This window comes from Vipera berus, assembly GCF_964194415.1.
Source record: "Vipera berus genome assembly, chromosome: 3".
In the NCBI taxonomy this organism is placed as follows: domain Eukaryota; kingdom Metazoa; phylum Chordata; class Lepidosauria; order Squamata; family Viperidae; genus Vipera; species Vipera berus.
Window position 1 is genome coordinate 151,638,043 of NC_138204.1, and position 13,526 is coordinate 151,651,568.

At 36.9% G+C, this 13,526-nt stretch overlaps 1 protein-coding gene across 2 annotated transcripts in view; it reads left to right on the forward strand.

Moving 5' to 3' along the window:
* CDKAL1 (CDKAL1 threonylcarbamoyladenosine tRNA methylthiotransferase) overlaps positions 1-13,526 on the forward strand; it is a 315,714-nt gene that overhangs the window by 11,781 nt on the left and 290,407 nt on the right. For both annotated transcript variants that reach the window (XM_081325955.1, XM_081325954.1), the window contains exon 4: positions 355-467. In XM_081325955.1, the coding sequence (XP_081182081.1) occupies positions 355-467 (113 nt within the window). The remainder of the gene's footprint in view (positions 1-354; positions 468-13,526) is intronic.

Here is a 13,526-nt window from a genome sequence, read left to right on the forward strand (position 1 = left end):
ATCATCTTTAATTTAATATGCTATCAAAATAAGGTATAGAGTCACCCAGAGAATATTAGAAGGCTGCATGGAAAAGGAAATGCCTATGGACAATTCTGCAAATCCCTGATTTCAGCCATCCTCCCATATTTGTTGTTTTCTTTCATCATGTTATCTTTTTGTCCAAATCAAAAGCAAATGTCTTGATTCATTAAGATTTGTTATTAATATCTTTAATTTGTGTAAGTATTGCAATACTTCCCCTCTCAGGGAATATTTTAAGGTTTCTGAATTCCTCGGTATCTGCAATCACTGCTGGGCAAATTTTTCTAGCTTGGGGAAATTTATTATCTCTTGTGTCTTTTAATTTGACAGTGTGATTCCCGGTATACAGAAAATTTGGGTACGCACATGGGGATGTTCCCATAATAGTTCAGATGGTGAATACATGGCTGGACAGCTAGCTGCTTATGGATACAGTATAACAGGTAATGAGTTGAACGTTGGATTTCTTTCAAAGAGTTTATTGTTAAACCGCAACTAAGATATGCTGTTTTCTTTGCATTTGTTCATTATTTGTCTGAAACGCTATAGGGTTTCCTGCCTGAGCAGAGGGTTGGACTAGACCAGGGGTAGGCAACCTTGGCTCTTTTATGACTCATGGACTTCAACTCCCAGAATTCCTGAGCCAGCCATGCTGAGGGGAAAGAGAGAGGTTTCCAAGCTGAGCCATGCCAGCTCAGGAATTCTGGGAGTTGAAGTCCACGCGTCATAAAAGAGCCAAGGTTGCCTACCCCTGGACTAGACGACCTCCAATAATAATAGTAATAATAGTAATAATAGTAATAATAGTAATAATAATAATAATAATAATAATAATAATAATAATAATAATAATAATAATAATAATAATAATAATAATAATAATATTTTCAGGATACAGATTCAATAAAATGAAACAGTGCCTTGAGTAATTGAGATCTTTTTCATTGCTCAGCTAATAGATGTGTTTAGTACTTCACATGGGACAGGTTTTGAGTTGTCTGTACATTTCATTTCCAGTGGCTTATCTGAGTCACTCTATTGCAGACCAAGTAGACTTGCTTGATTTACAGGTGTAAAGTCTTATTGGAGAATACAGGACTAGGCTCCTAAGGAAAATCTTAATGTTGTAGACTGGAAGGTTTGGGGGGCAAAATGGAGGTTATCTATTCAGCAATCAAACATGTAATGAATAATTTCCTATTTAAATCTATTTCCAAAATGTTTGAAATATTTTATTGCTGTTTGCATTTTTATATTTTAATACATTTGGCTTTAAATCATGAGGGAGCTTGAACATGAATTTTATACCAACCTTGGCCTCCTAAGAGTCAAATGCATTACAGTAAATAAGTAAAATGACTTGTTAACAAACAAACAAACAGCCATTCATCAAGATTGCTTTGCAGACAACAACATTCAGAATAGAAAAGTTGGATGTCAGGAAGATAGTAGGGTAGAGTTAAAAGCATGCTTGCTTTCTCAGAAGGAGACTGTAACGCATAAATAACGCCTCATAATTTGTACAATGTTTTTGCCATATATCATTGAATTTTAGCATTGCCAGCATTTGTCATAACACTTTACATGCTACATTTAGTTATTATTTGCTTTATGTTCCTTAACTTCCAACTATTAAAAATATTTTTTTCTTTATTCTGTTTGGTACTTTACAGATTTTAATTTACATTTTGACAACATAATTGTTGAATTTATAGCTTGTATTTAAAAATGGCTGCTCATTAATAGGATAAAACAATGACAGTGAATGATAATAACGTTTGTATAATTGATGTATGTTTAACATACACTAGGTGGCAGTATTAAATAACTTTCTGAGTTGACTATGTTATTAAATTTGGAAATTAATCTGTCATGCTTTCTAATTACTTTTACGCCATATTTATGATTTTGATCTATTTCTTCAGTTGAAATTGTAGTGCATAACACTATTGATATTATGGTATTAATTATTTTGGTCTTTGTTTAATTTTATGGCTATAATAATGATTAATAAATTTCTGTTTAGTGATTGCTACATTATCAAAATCATATCACTAACTTTTGGAATATTTATGAATTTAATGTTAAATTTTCTAATAACAAATTCTTGATGTTTGTATTTTAAAGTCCAGATACATATTTCTAAGTATGAATCTTCATTCTTAATTTTTTCCCTGCACAATATTTATTTTAAAATATTGGTTTTAGATATGTCATGTAATTTAGTGCTTGTACTATACTGTTTGGAATAGTTTAAAGATCTAACATTTTGGTACTAATTGCTTTCTATATTTCAGAGCAGGACAACGTAAATGATATTCTCCCAAAAGTATTTCAAAGTTCTCTGTCCGTCCGTCCATCCATCCATCTATCTATATATCTATATATCTATCATAGGTTTTTAAAACAATGGTTTTCTTATGGCATGTGATTTAAATTGGCAGTTATTTTTTGAATTAGAAATACTGGTATATTGATGGGTATTGATTCAGAATGTATCTTTCTGTGTTGTGATCCTGAAGAGTGAAAACTCCGTGTGAGAGTTGACCGAAAAGGAATTGGAATTAAAAATATTAGTGTGAAAAGACTTGTACAAATCCACAGTGCAGTTTTGGTTGCCCTCAAAAATAAGAATTGCACAAAACTTACAGTCAAAAAGGATTTTAAGAAGAATCTTCTGTACAAGTAAAAGCAAAAACTTAAAAAAATGGTTTGTTCAGGTTGTCCATGACTTAAAACCATTCATTTAGTGACATTTAAAGTTACAACGGCACTGGAAAAAGTGACTTCTGACTGTTTTTCACACTTATGTCCGTTGCAAACCCCCCCCTGTCACATGATCAAAATTCAGACATTTGGCGACTGGCATGCATTTGTGAAGGTTGCAATGTACTGGAGTCATGTGATCCCCTTTCACGACATTCTGACAAGCAAAGTCACAGGGAAGCCAGTGTCACTTAACAGCAGTGTTACTAACTGAACAACTATGGCAAGAAAGGTCGTAAAATGGGGCAAGACTCACTCGACAACTGTCTTGCTTAGCAATGGAAATTTTGAGCTCAATTCTGGTTGTAGCTTAAGGACTATCTATATAGCACAGTAAAGAGGTACTTTGTAAAATAGTTCATAAAAGCAATTGATGATTTTTCTTCTTCAGTTGAAAAATCTGGTTGAATCAACAGATTTTTTAAAATCACCAATGAGGAATAATGAGTTTATTTATCTACTTATGCATTTGTTCCCCGCCTTCCCAGCAATCTAATTGTTGTGATTCAGGGTCAGCCTGTGGGTTCGGCAGTTGGGTCGGATGACTCAGATGAGGGGGAGGAGGGGGGTGTTGAAGAACTTGCTGATGATGGCTTTGAGGCTCCGCAGAGCCCCCAGCCAGGCCCCTCCCACCTGGTGGAGACCCAGCTGTGTGAGCCTGACAGCGTGGATGAAGATGACCCACAGCTGGCCCTGTTTAAGGACGCAGGAGGCAGTCAAGTAGGAGTAAACAGAGGAAGGCAATGGGGCTTCTCGGAAGGAGGGAGAGAGAAGCCACGCCCTGAACTCTTTATAAAGGACTTGTGTGGGGAGGGCTGGTTTGCTGAAAGCAACCGCTCAGATAGTGTTTCAAAGCTCCAGTATCTTGGTTCGTTTCTTGTTTGTTTTTGTAATAAATTTGGCAGACGTATTCCAGCCTCTTGCCGTCTGTAAAGGGGTTGCCTTTTCTGCAAGGCCGGTAGCAGGCTGGTACAGAACACTAATATACTCCTGTGGGGCTTACAAATATAACAGAACCCAAGTGCAAAAACCATAAAGCGCATAATAGTAAACTAAATAAAGAGGTGACAATGATCCAAACACCTTCTGGAGCAGGGGTGTCAAACTGCCAGCCCGTGGGCTGGACACGTCATCGGGAAACCACGCTCATTGCCGGCAATGGTGGAAAAGCTCCGATACATTGCGCGACGTCACGTGACGTTGCGAGTTTGACAGGTCTGTTCTGGAGGAACTTATATCTAGGATAGGAGTGCATCTAGCCTCAAGCAGGAGACCATTCCAAAGGACCTGCACTGCCACAGGAAAACACCCTCCCCCACATACACACATACACACACTTCCAAGCATTGTCTTTCTTGACCTCCTGAATGTGGATAACAGTTAATTACTATCAAACCCTGTGATAGAGATCATACATTTTTTTAAAAGGATGAGATAATTGAACTGGGCCATAACGCTTAAATCATATCTTCAGTTTCATTGGTAATATTCTTCTAAATGTTAATTGCTTCCAAAGGAACAAACAATTCATGGATGTTTGTATACTCGTACCCTGCCGCTAATGGGATGGGATGCTGACATTTTAACATAGGGCATGTTTTGTAGTCTGCGGCCCCCAAGATGTTGGTGAACTGCAGTTCATAGTATTGATGCTAACTGGGCTCTGGGACTTGTAGATTACCAACATTTGGCATACTGTAATTTGTGAATTCCCATCATTGTGATTTGATCAACAACCGCTGGTATGGTTCACACTGCATGCCAATTTAAAATTTGGCTTATTTGGTTTTGGTTGAGCATGTTATATAAATCCAGTCATAATGTGGCTTAGCATGATAAGTGAATCCAGCCAATTGTGGTTTAAACGACAAACTGTTAATGTAACTTGCAAATCTAATGGTTGTGTTGCTAGATGTAGATTTCAGATCAACAAGCATAGCTTGTATAGTGTTCCAGGATCTTTTAGATGTCATCAGCTTAAACTTTGTATTGGTATCTAATTAGGAAAGTGAAGCATATCAAAGGAAAAGTATTTTTCTATGCCTTCCTTTTTGTTTTTCAAATTTCTCCTAGGAGCCTGCCAGAATTGATGTGGTAGATGCCATGTTTCTGTCAGAGAGTATATACTTTATTTTATTAAGTTCTTAACTTGTTCACCTAAGATGCATCTGGAGTCTTTCCCTCGTTCCTTAACATACAGATGGAAAGTCAGCTAAGTGCTATTGCAGAAGGAGTGACTTGGATGTCTTCTCAAAGACTAAAACGGTTGAGCTGCCAACCTGAGAGGAATGTAGTTTGAGATTTGCAGTCAATGGCAGGCTTGTGAATATTTTTTGGCATTTCTGGCCCACCACAATGAAACATTATTGTGTATAAAAGCAAAGGGAGAGACTCCCACTGAGTAGAAGACACTGACATTTGTCTCACACGTCAAAATCCTTGGCGCTGGGATCTACTTGCAATGCAGAGCAACTTTGTCTTGGATGACTATAAATAGCTTTTTGACTTCATCCAGCCAAAATTGAATAGCTGTTGATTAGTAAAAGGTATTGCAATATAGAGGAGTAGGCTTTTTGGCTCGGTTTTAAATATAAGACAGATTTCTTGGCTGCTTATGTATTTGTAAGACTTTTCAGACCTTGAGATTTCACTGGCTCTAGTTCAGAGTGGAAAACATGCTTGCTCATTGGTTCTGTTTGCAGAACTAGGAAACTAAATTGTACTTCGGTCTACAAAAAGTAGCCCCTGATTGATGGTGTGGTATTGTTTTGTCCTTCACAAAGCATGTAGGATCTAATCTAACATGCAAAAAGGAAAAGAAATGGAATATGCACTATATAGATGTGTAAGGGTAACGTATCCCTTTTCCAAGTTTCAGTTACACACTTGTCTTTATTGTTATGAACAGAGAGGAGTTTAACTTACTTTCAGAATATATTAGAATAGATTTGGGGTCTTGAAAAGAGTTTTATAACTGGAAATGTCTGCTTGATTATCTTGGATTAAGCTATACTGGATATCATGACACTTAAGTCCGAATAAACTTTCTATAAGAGATGGTTTTTTTTCACAATCTGAGTTGAGAATTTTCCTTATCTCTGTACTTCTTTGTGCCAAACAGATTCAAACTGGGATCTAACAAATGTTTCAAAACAAAGCATGAGAAAATATACCAGTAATAGAAACTTCGGGGACATTACAAAGACTGCTTTCACATAAATCATAGTGTTCAACTATAGGAAACAACATATTTCCTGCAAGGTATTTTCTAGACAAAATCATTGGAAAAGAGATATACTGCCTGTGAAAACACCTGAAGACATCAGATTTTAGTTTGTTTTGACTGAAAACCTCTCTAGGATAAGCATGAGAAGTCTGTGTTCCATATCCTATCTGACTATCCCTTTATATGGAAAGGACTATGCGCATGGCATTTCGTATTTCTTATTCATGTAGCTGATTTCTATTTATGTAGCTGATTAGCTCTTAGCAGATTGATTTGTCTTAGGACTGGGATGAATTCAGATGTTCAGTGATGATGGTAGTAACAGAACCAGTACAGAATGCATTGCTCAAAATATTGATAGAAAAAACCCTCTAGAATAGCTTCTGTTTTGTGGTAGTCAGTAAGCTTCCGGACCCAATTCGAAGTGCTAATAATTTCCTGTAAAAACCACATATGTTCCCCTTGTAAAGTTTTCCTTCTCAAGAGATGAAAGAGGGGTGGACTAGAACAGGTGTCTCCAAACTTAACAACTTTGATGACTTGTGGACTTCCAGCTCTCTGAATTCCTCAGTCAACCATGCAAATTCTAGAAGTTGAAGTCCACAAATCTTATAGTTGCCGAGTTTGGAGAAGCCCGGGCTAGAAGTCAGACCTTCTTTATGGATCACACTGCCCCTAAGACAGGTGCTTGAGACCTTCACTCTTGACAGTCAGGAAGGCCCTGAAAAAGTTTCTTTCCAAATGGGCAACACTCAGTTGGGCAACATATTATAGCTATTTTTGAAAGAGTTTAATTACCGGTATGCCTTTATTAATGCTGCTGTCATGAAAGTGCCCCTTTCAGTTAATATTTGGTTTTACATCACCCAGCATCTTTGGAATGAACAGTATAAAACGATTAACAAACCATAATAAATGAGCTGCAGAGGAGTAACGAGATAACCTTGAGGAAGGAATCCAAGAACCCGGGCATAAAGGTTGGCTTAGCGCTGGGAAGGGGAAAGAAGGGAAGGAGGCAAAACCACAGCAAGATTGCCCCACCTATTGGATTCTTTCCCTTACTGGATTCTTCTGAGGAAAGCTTTGAGCTCCTATGCAAGTTTTAATTATAGCAATCCTTCATTTGCTTCTTGTCACAAGCATACCCTGGGGCTGGGAGGAATCACAGTCTTCCCTGCAAATTTATTTTACTGACCATAAAGGTGAAAACTGCTGTCAGGATTAATAATGATGCGTGCTAATTACAACTACATCATAATAAGGTGTCATGTCTTATTGAAGATGAGGTTTATTTCGTAGTTATTTGTCTACGAGATAACAGTAAGAAGGGCATTTGGAAGAAGTTGTGTTCATTTTTATTTTATTTATTTTATTTTTTCAGAATTGGGAGCATAACATGTTTTTGTATCCAGACTTGCAGAATAATACATTTGCCAGAAGATGGCACTGTTTATGTTTGCAGTGTATAAATAACCTGTACCAGAACTTCTTCAGAAAAACTGAAATGATACTGTTGGGTTTTTTTTTATATTTTTTATATTTAATTTTTCAGTTTAGTTATTTTGTAGATCTAATTAGGAATAATGCTGGAGCCTATGAGCAGGCATTTTTATTACTAAGATTGGATTCTAATTTTTTAAATATGGTCAATGTTAAGGGGTGGTATTGAATTTGTTGTTAGAGTTATTTTAAAAAACGGAATATCTTCAAGGTGTGTAATATCATAGGAGAGATAATTTTGCTTCCATACCAATTGGTATATAATATGCTTTAGCAAACTGTTTTAAATTAAACTACCAGACACTGCATTAATATATTTCTTTTGTGTAGTAAAGAAATATCTTCTTAAAATACTCATAATTTATTTTCAAATATTTTATGAAATCAAGATTCTGAAGATATTCTTTTATACTGGCTTCTGTATGAAGCATACAAAGTGATGATGCTGCATTGTATCATCAGCAGTCTCTGGAAATATTGTGAGAACAAGCTATATATAAATGAGTTTTTTGGATTGAAATTAGTGATGTGCTGTAAATTGGACTTTCACTGTCAAGTTACCATATGCTCTGAATTTTGTTTTGTTTTTTTGTTTTTATATTTCAGTTCATTTTAACCAGTGATGCTCATTTGTAAGTCTAGAAACAGAGAATATTAAACAGTTTTTTATTTATCATAAAGACTTGATGTTACCAGAAACTCTAGGCCTCCTATGTATTTTTGCAATGTTTGTACGCTTAAGAAGTTGTAGACGTGTCTTTGCCTGAATTTTGAAAGATTTTAGAAAAAGACCCAAAGACAGACAAAAACTACCATATTTGTAACAGTTTCCTGTCTCCCTTTTCATTGTTACACTTTGGTAGGAGATAAACATGAATAGATAAGTTAGCAGACTGCATGCTTTTTAAAGTAAGATATTTTCTGTAATGGCTTATGAAAAGCAACATTCTAATCCCTGCATAAGTCTGTTTTAAATAATGCCGTTGCACTATATGCTATATTTATTTTGAAGTAACTGTAATTAATTTCTCCCTTATTTTCTTAGGCTTTTAAGATTTAAAACTTGAAGGTCTCCTTATGACTATGAGCCTACAACAAACTTTGCTTCATGCAGTTCCATTTGGGACAATTTGAATGTTTGTTAAGTGTTTTTGTAGGAAAACACGATTTAATTTGGTTTAACGTGTTAATTATTATAGTTGATTAGTGAACTTCAGCATAATATAGTGTCTAGCTTATTAATAGAAAGAGGTTTTTTAAATTAAATATTACAATCCAAAACTTTTAGTTAACGTCTGCATTGCTAGTTCTACCTTTATTTTTCTAATTTCTGCTTATTGCACCATTTTGTTTTTCAAGAGAAAATCAAAAGAAAAAGATACATTTATTTTTGAGCAAGGAAAAATCTCTAGTGGAGACAGCACTTTTTTCATTTACAGTTCACTTGTTTAATTCCTGGCTTCAGCCTCCCAAATTGAACATTATCTGCTAGAAAAATGATTTCTCTTTGTTGAAGCTTGGAATAGTTCAGACTCAAGGCTATCCAAGACTGTTGTTGCCAGAAATATGTTTCATTCAGTGTTTGATATCACATTAGGTGTGTCAAATGTAATTTGTTTAAAGGTATTATAGATGCGCATAATACATGGAAAGAAACTGGGAAGACTATTCTTATTTCTAATAAAAAATGGGAAATCAGTAAAAAAAGGAAACTTGAAGATTGTCTTGTTAAAGAGACGCAACAGCTAGACTCAAACATGCGATGCTACAGCTTGTTTTTCTAGTGTTTGTTGAATAATCCATGTAATGACAGTGAAAGTAATACTCTTGAGACAAAAGCAAATGTATTAGAATATGCCTTCTTGAGATATGTATTTCAGTCAGTATGTTAGTTAAATATTTAGGCAAACCATCTTTATAATCTTCAAGTAATAAGGCCTGGAGAATCTTATTACCTTACCATATTCCATTTAGAACTCATTCAAAGATAGATGCACAAAGAAACAATTTAAACATGACTCAAAGAACTAAAGGAACATTGCCATAATAAAACTTCCAACAAGCCAAACTTTTCGACAATAACACGTCCATATATAAGAAATATATCAGAACGTGCCAGCAAATTGCTTTGACCACTAGGCCTCACAAACCCACAAAAAATGCTACAGAGAATTTTGTGTAAACCAAAAGATTGCTCAGCTCAACAAGAGCTCTCATCATCTTCAGAGAGAAATGCCCAGATTGCAACCTTACATAGGGCAAATTGAACGCTAATTACAGCAAAGAATCCAGGACCACAAGAAAGAACTTTGACCTGAAATACCTAGCAGCCATTCATCCCCTCAGAATGAGCCACACATTTGACCAGGATAATACAGAAACAATTGACAAAACAGCTGAAAAGTGGAGAATTCCTGGAAGCCAGGCACTGAAATGTCCATCAACAGAACAATAGAACTGGTTACCATTGACCACCTAATTAAGCGCAGGTTCCAAGCCATTCACAGCTGACTGACAAGGCAGATCAATCTGAACAGAACCAAGCAATGGATGCTTCCCAAGAACCAATCAGTCATCCATAGAATTCAAATGTACACAAATAATGCAGCAAGGCAGCAATCCCCACTTTTTGGGCATTGTGCTGATAAACGTTTGCTGGAACACACAACAAAACATCTGCAGGTCACGATCTGTAGTTCAGTGCAGATATTCCTGGGCTCAGACACCACCACCACCACCACCACTCCTGCCAAGAAACAAGAGATTTGGGGCTATTGCTTTTCCAAGAGATCAACTGAAATGTAGCCCAGAACTGAAGTATTTGGACATTCTAACAATTCTAACTCTTCCACATATCATATGATAGAGGCAAGAATAGTAAATCATATCAAGGCACAATCTGTATGTTGGTGTGCAAATTGAGCTACATGTTTACATATGGTGATGTGCCATGAACAATAATATGTCTGTGGCAATGAGTAACTGTTTGGGTAACTGTTTATTTGTTCCTTGCATCACATTGTTCCCCCCCCCCCCGCTTTCTGGCTTATTAGGGTATCCCACCATATGAGAACAGTGGCATTTGTGCATCAGATTTCCAGAGAACTCAGAGGTTCTAGATTTCTTTGCAAAAGTTTACTCTCTCTTGGGTTGAAGGATTGAATGACTTTCCCTTCCTATTTTGCATACACTTGATCATAACACTTCTGTGACCGATCAAATCTTCAGGCTTACAATATTACTATTTTTCTGTAACCCTCTGTACTATTCCTGCAGGAGAAGCACTTTCCTAAAAATGATGTTGAGTTTATAGATTGTACTATACCTAGATTTATTTTAATGGGACTACCTTTCTCTAATTGTCTCTTATGCTATAAGATCTGACAGTATTAGTATGCTTCAGGTCCCATCCATCATTGTCATCTTATAGGAGCCAGAAAACCTATTACAGATACTACATTAGTATACATTAACATACATTAAATTAATTAGAATTTACCAGAGTAATACATGCTTGAAAAGTTCCTATTGTATTAGTGCTTGCCTTTTGTCTTCTCATTTTCAGTTCTTATAAAATATAATTCCATTACCTAAAAAGCCAGAGACATGTTGCTGTAGTACTTCAACATTGTTCTCCTCTTTGGGGGATTTCAGGTGGTGAATGTCCTAAAATAGGGATGAAGAAATTCAAACTTGCAAGACTAGGGTGGCACATCCAGTTCGTGGGACAAGAGCAAGATGTGTCCCTCAAAGCACCTTGTCACTGCTATTCTTTATCTATATTTCCTTTATTTATGTGCTCAGAGCCAATTTTCCTTGTCCTTTACTTCACCTTACCCCCATGCAGTCGTGGAAGAGATGTAAACATGCAAAACGTGCAACATTGCAATCAGTTTAGCTTTGTTCCCATCCTTCTTTTCTCTGTCTTCAGAATTTTTCATCCCAAATAGTGAAGCAATATTCAGTTGCCTTGTTTGGTGAGAATTTCCGAATGTTAGATGAGGTAAAGTAATAATATTTTAAAATCTCATTGAGATGAGTTCGTTCAGTGGTGGCGAACCTATGGCACTCGTGCCAGAGGCGGCACTCAGAGCCTTCTCTGTTGGCATGCACGCACGCCGCCGCCACCAGCAGCAGGTCCATCAGGCCTCCGCCGCTGCCCGGAGCAGGAGCCCCACCCAGCACAAAGGAGGCAAAGCAGCCAACTAGCAAGCTCGAGTAGAGATGGTAGAGCATTGGTCACCAACCATTGTCGATTGGTGGACTGGAAGAAAAAGGAGGGGGAAGCATTTTACATGCATGTGCGCGTGGGGCCGCGAGCATATGCACGTGCTGCAAATGGGGCCGGGCTAATGCCTGTGTGATACTAGCCCTGCCCCATTCTTGTGTGGTTCAGCGCCTTGCAGCACGGTGGCCCATTTTTTTGCCCCTGTTTTTTGCATGCCAGAGGCAGCACTTGCCCCCCCCCCCGGCACCATAATGCTGATGCGCCCCTGGCACTTTGCAATAAATAAGTGGGTTTGGGGTTGCGGTTTGGGCACTCGGTCTCTAAAAGATTTGCCATTACTGAGTTGGTTCTTATGTTCTCTAGATACGGGCAATTAAAAGTTTAATTCTGGCTTATCTAACGTGTGGGATGCAATCCCATTTTCCTTCTGAGAACTGCTTTTGGCAGATAGCATGCTGACACTTATAACATGCATTTTAATGCATACATTATTTTTATTGCCAGTTAGAAACTGGAATGACTATTGACCTGCAATGAATGTATATTTTAGTATTAATGCTACATGTTTCAATCCAGCCAGACGTTTGGTTGATTTGACGTACACATGGACAGAGTAAATTAATGTTTAAAGCCAGGATACTTTTAGGTTCAGCTACAGTCTGCAACATTTGCAGTAATCCCAGAGAAGCTTTTTAAGCAAAAATTGCTGAGTTTTCTTTATCCTTGAGGTACCGAATGTACAGGTAGGTTTGGCAGTGCTAGATAACCTCATTTAATTTAAACTGTCGATATCATTTTTACAGCTCCTGAAATAACTCTAATGGACAGTATTTGGTAGACATAGAAAATTCTAATCAATACAGCTTAATGGATTATTTATGTTAAATGAAGAGTGTGCACATTGTATGCTAAATATCTTAATTGTGTAAGATAATAAATACTGAATAACTTGAGCATTGGTTGGGAAATTTCATCCTCTGGCTTTTTTTTAAAATATTGTATTTTATATATTAAAAATAAAAAGTTGCGATTAATACTCACCATATCAGAAAAAGACCCTCTAGTACATACTTTATATCCAATCTTTGATAATATCAAACTAAGACGTTTGGGAGGATTTCTCAATATTGAAAAATAGATGTTTTCTTATGTTAATGTATTACAGTACATTACCGTAAAGCTGCCCTTGGTGTTTTTCTTAAATTCTATTCTGTTTTAATGAGAGTTATGTCCTGCTGTATTCAATTCACAGTTAAAGTGGGTGAACTGAATCTGGCATATGAACAGATACCATCAAATTGTTCTTTGTTCACCTTCCTTTGTGCTTATCTTCTTACCTTCTCTGCTCTCTACCTGTCCTTCCTTCCTTCCTTCCTTCCTTCCTTCCTTCCTTCCTTCCTTCCTTCCTTCCTTCCTTCCTTCCTTCCTTCCTTCTTTCTTTCTTTCTTTCTTTCTTTCTTTATTGGATAATTATATTGCTTGCTGTATTCTTTTTTTATTGTTTATTTTAACGTTCTGTTGTCTTGCTTGAGCACTTGGTGACCTAGTGGTGAAGACGCTCACTTCCCACTTGGAAGATTGAGAGTTCAGTCCTAGGTAGTGGCAGATGTTTCTCTCTTAGGGCACAAAGAAGAAACATCTGTTGAGAACTCCACGTAAAAGCCAGCAAATGCTCAGCTCCGTCCAGTCGCCCTGATTCTACCCGTAATAGAAACTACAGGGTTATAAAAAGGGAGTTGTATTGTCTTACTTCTGTTCACACTCTTCATTTCTTCCTTTTTA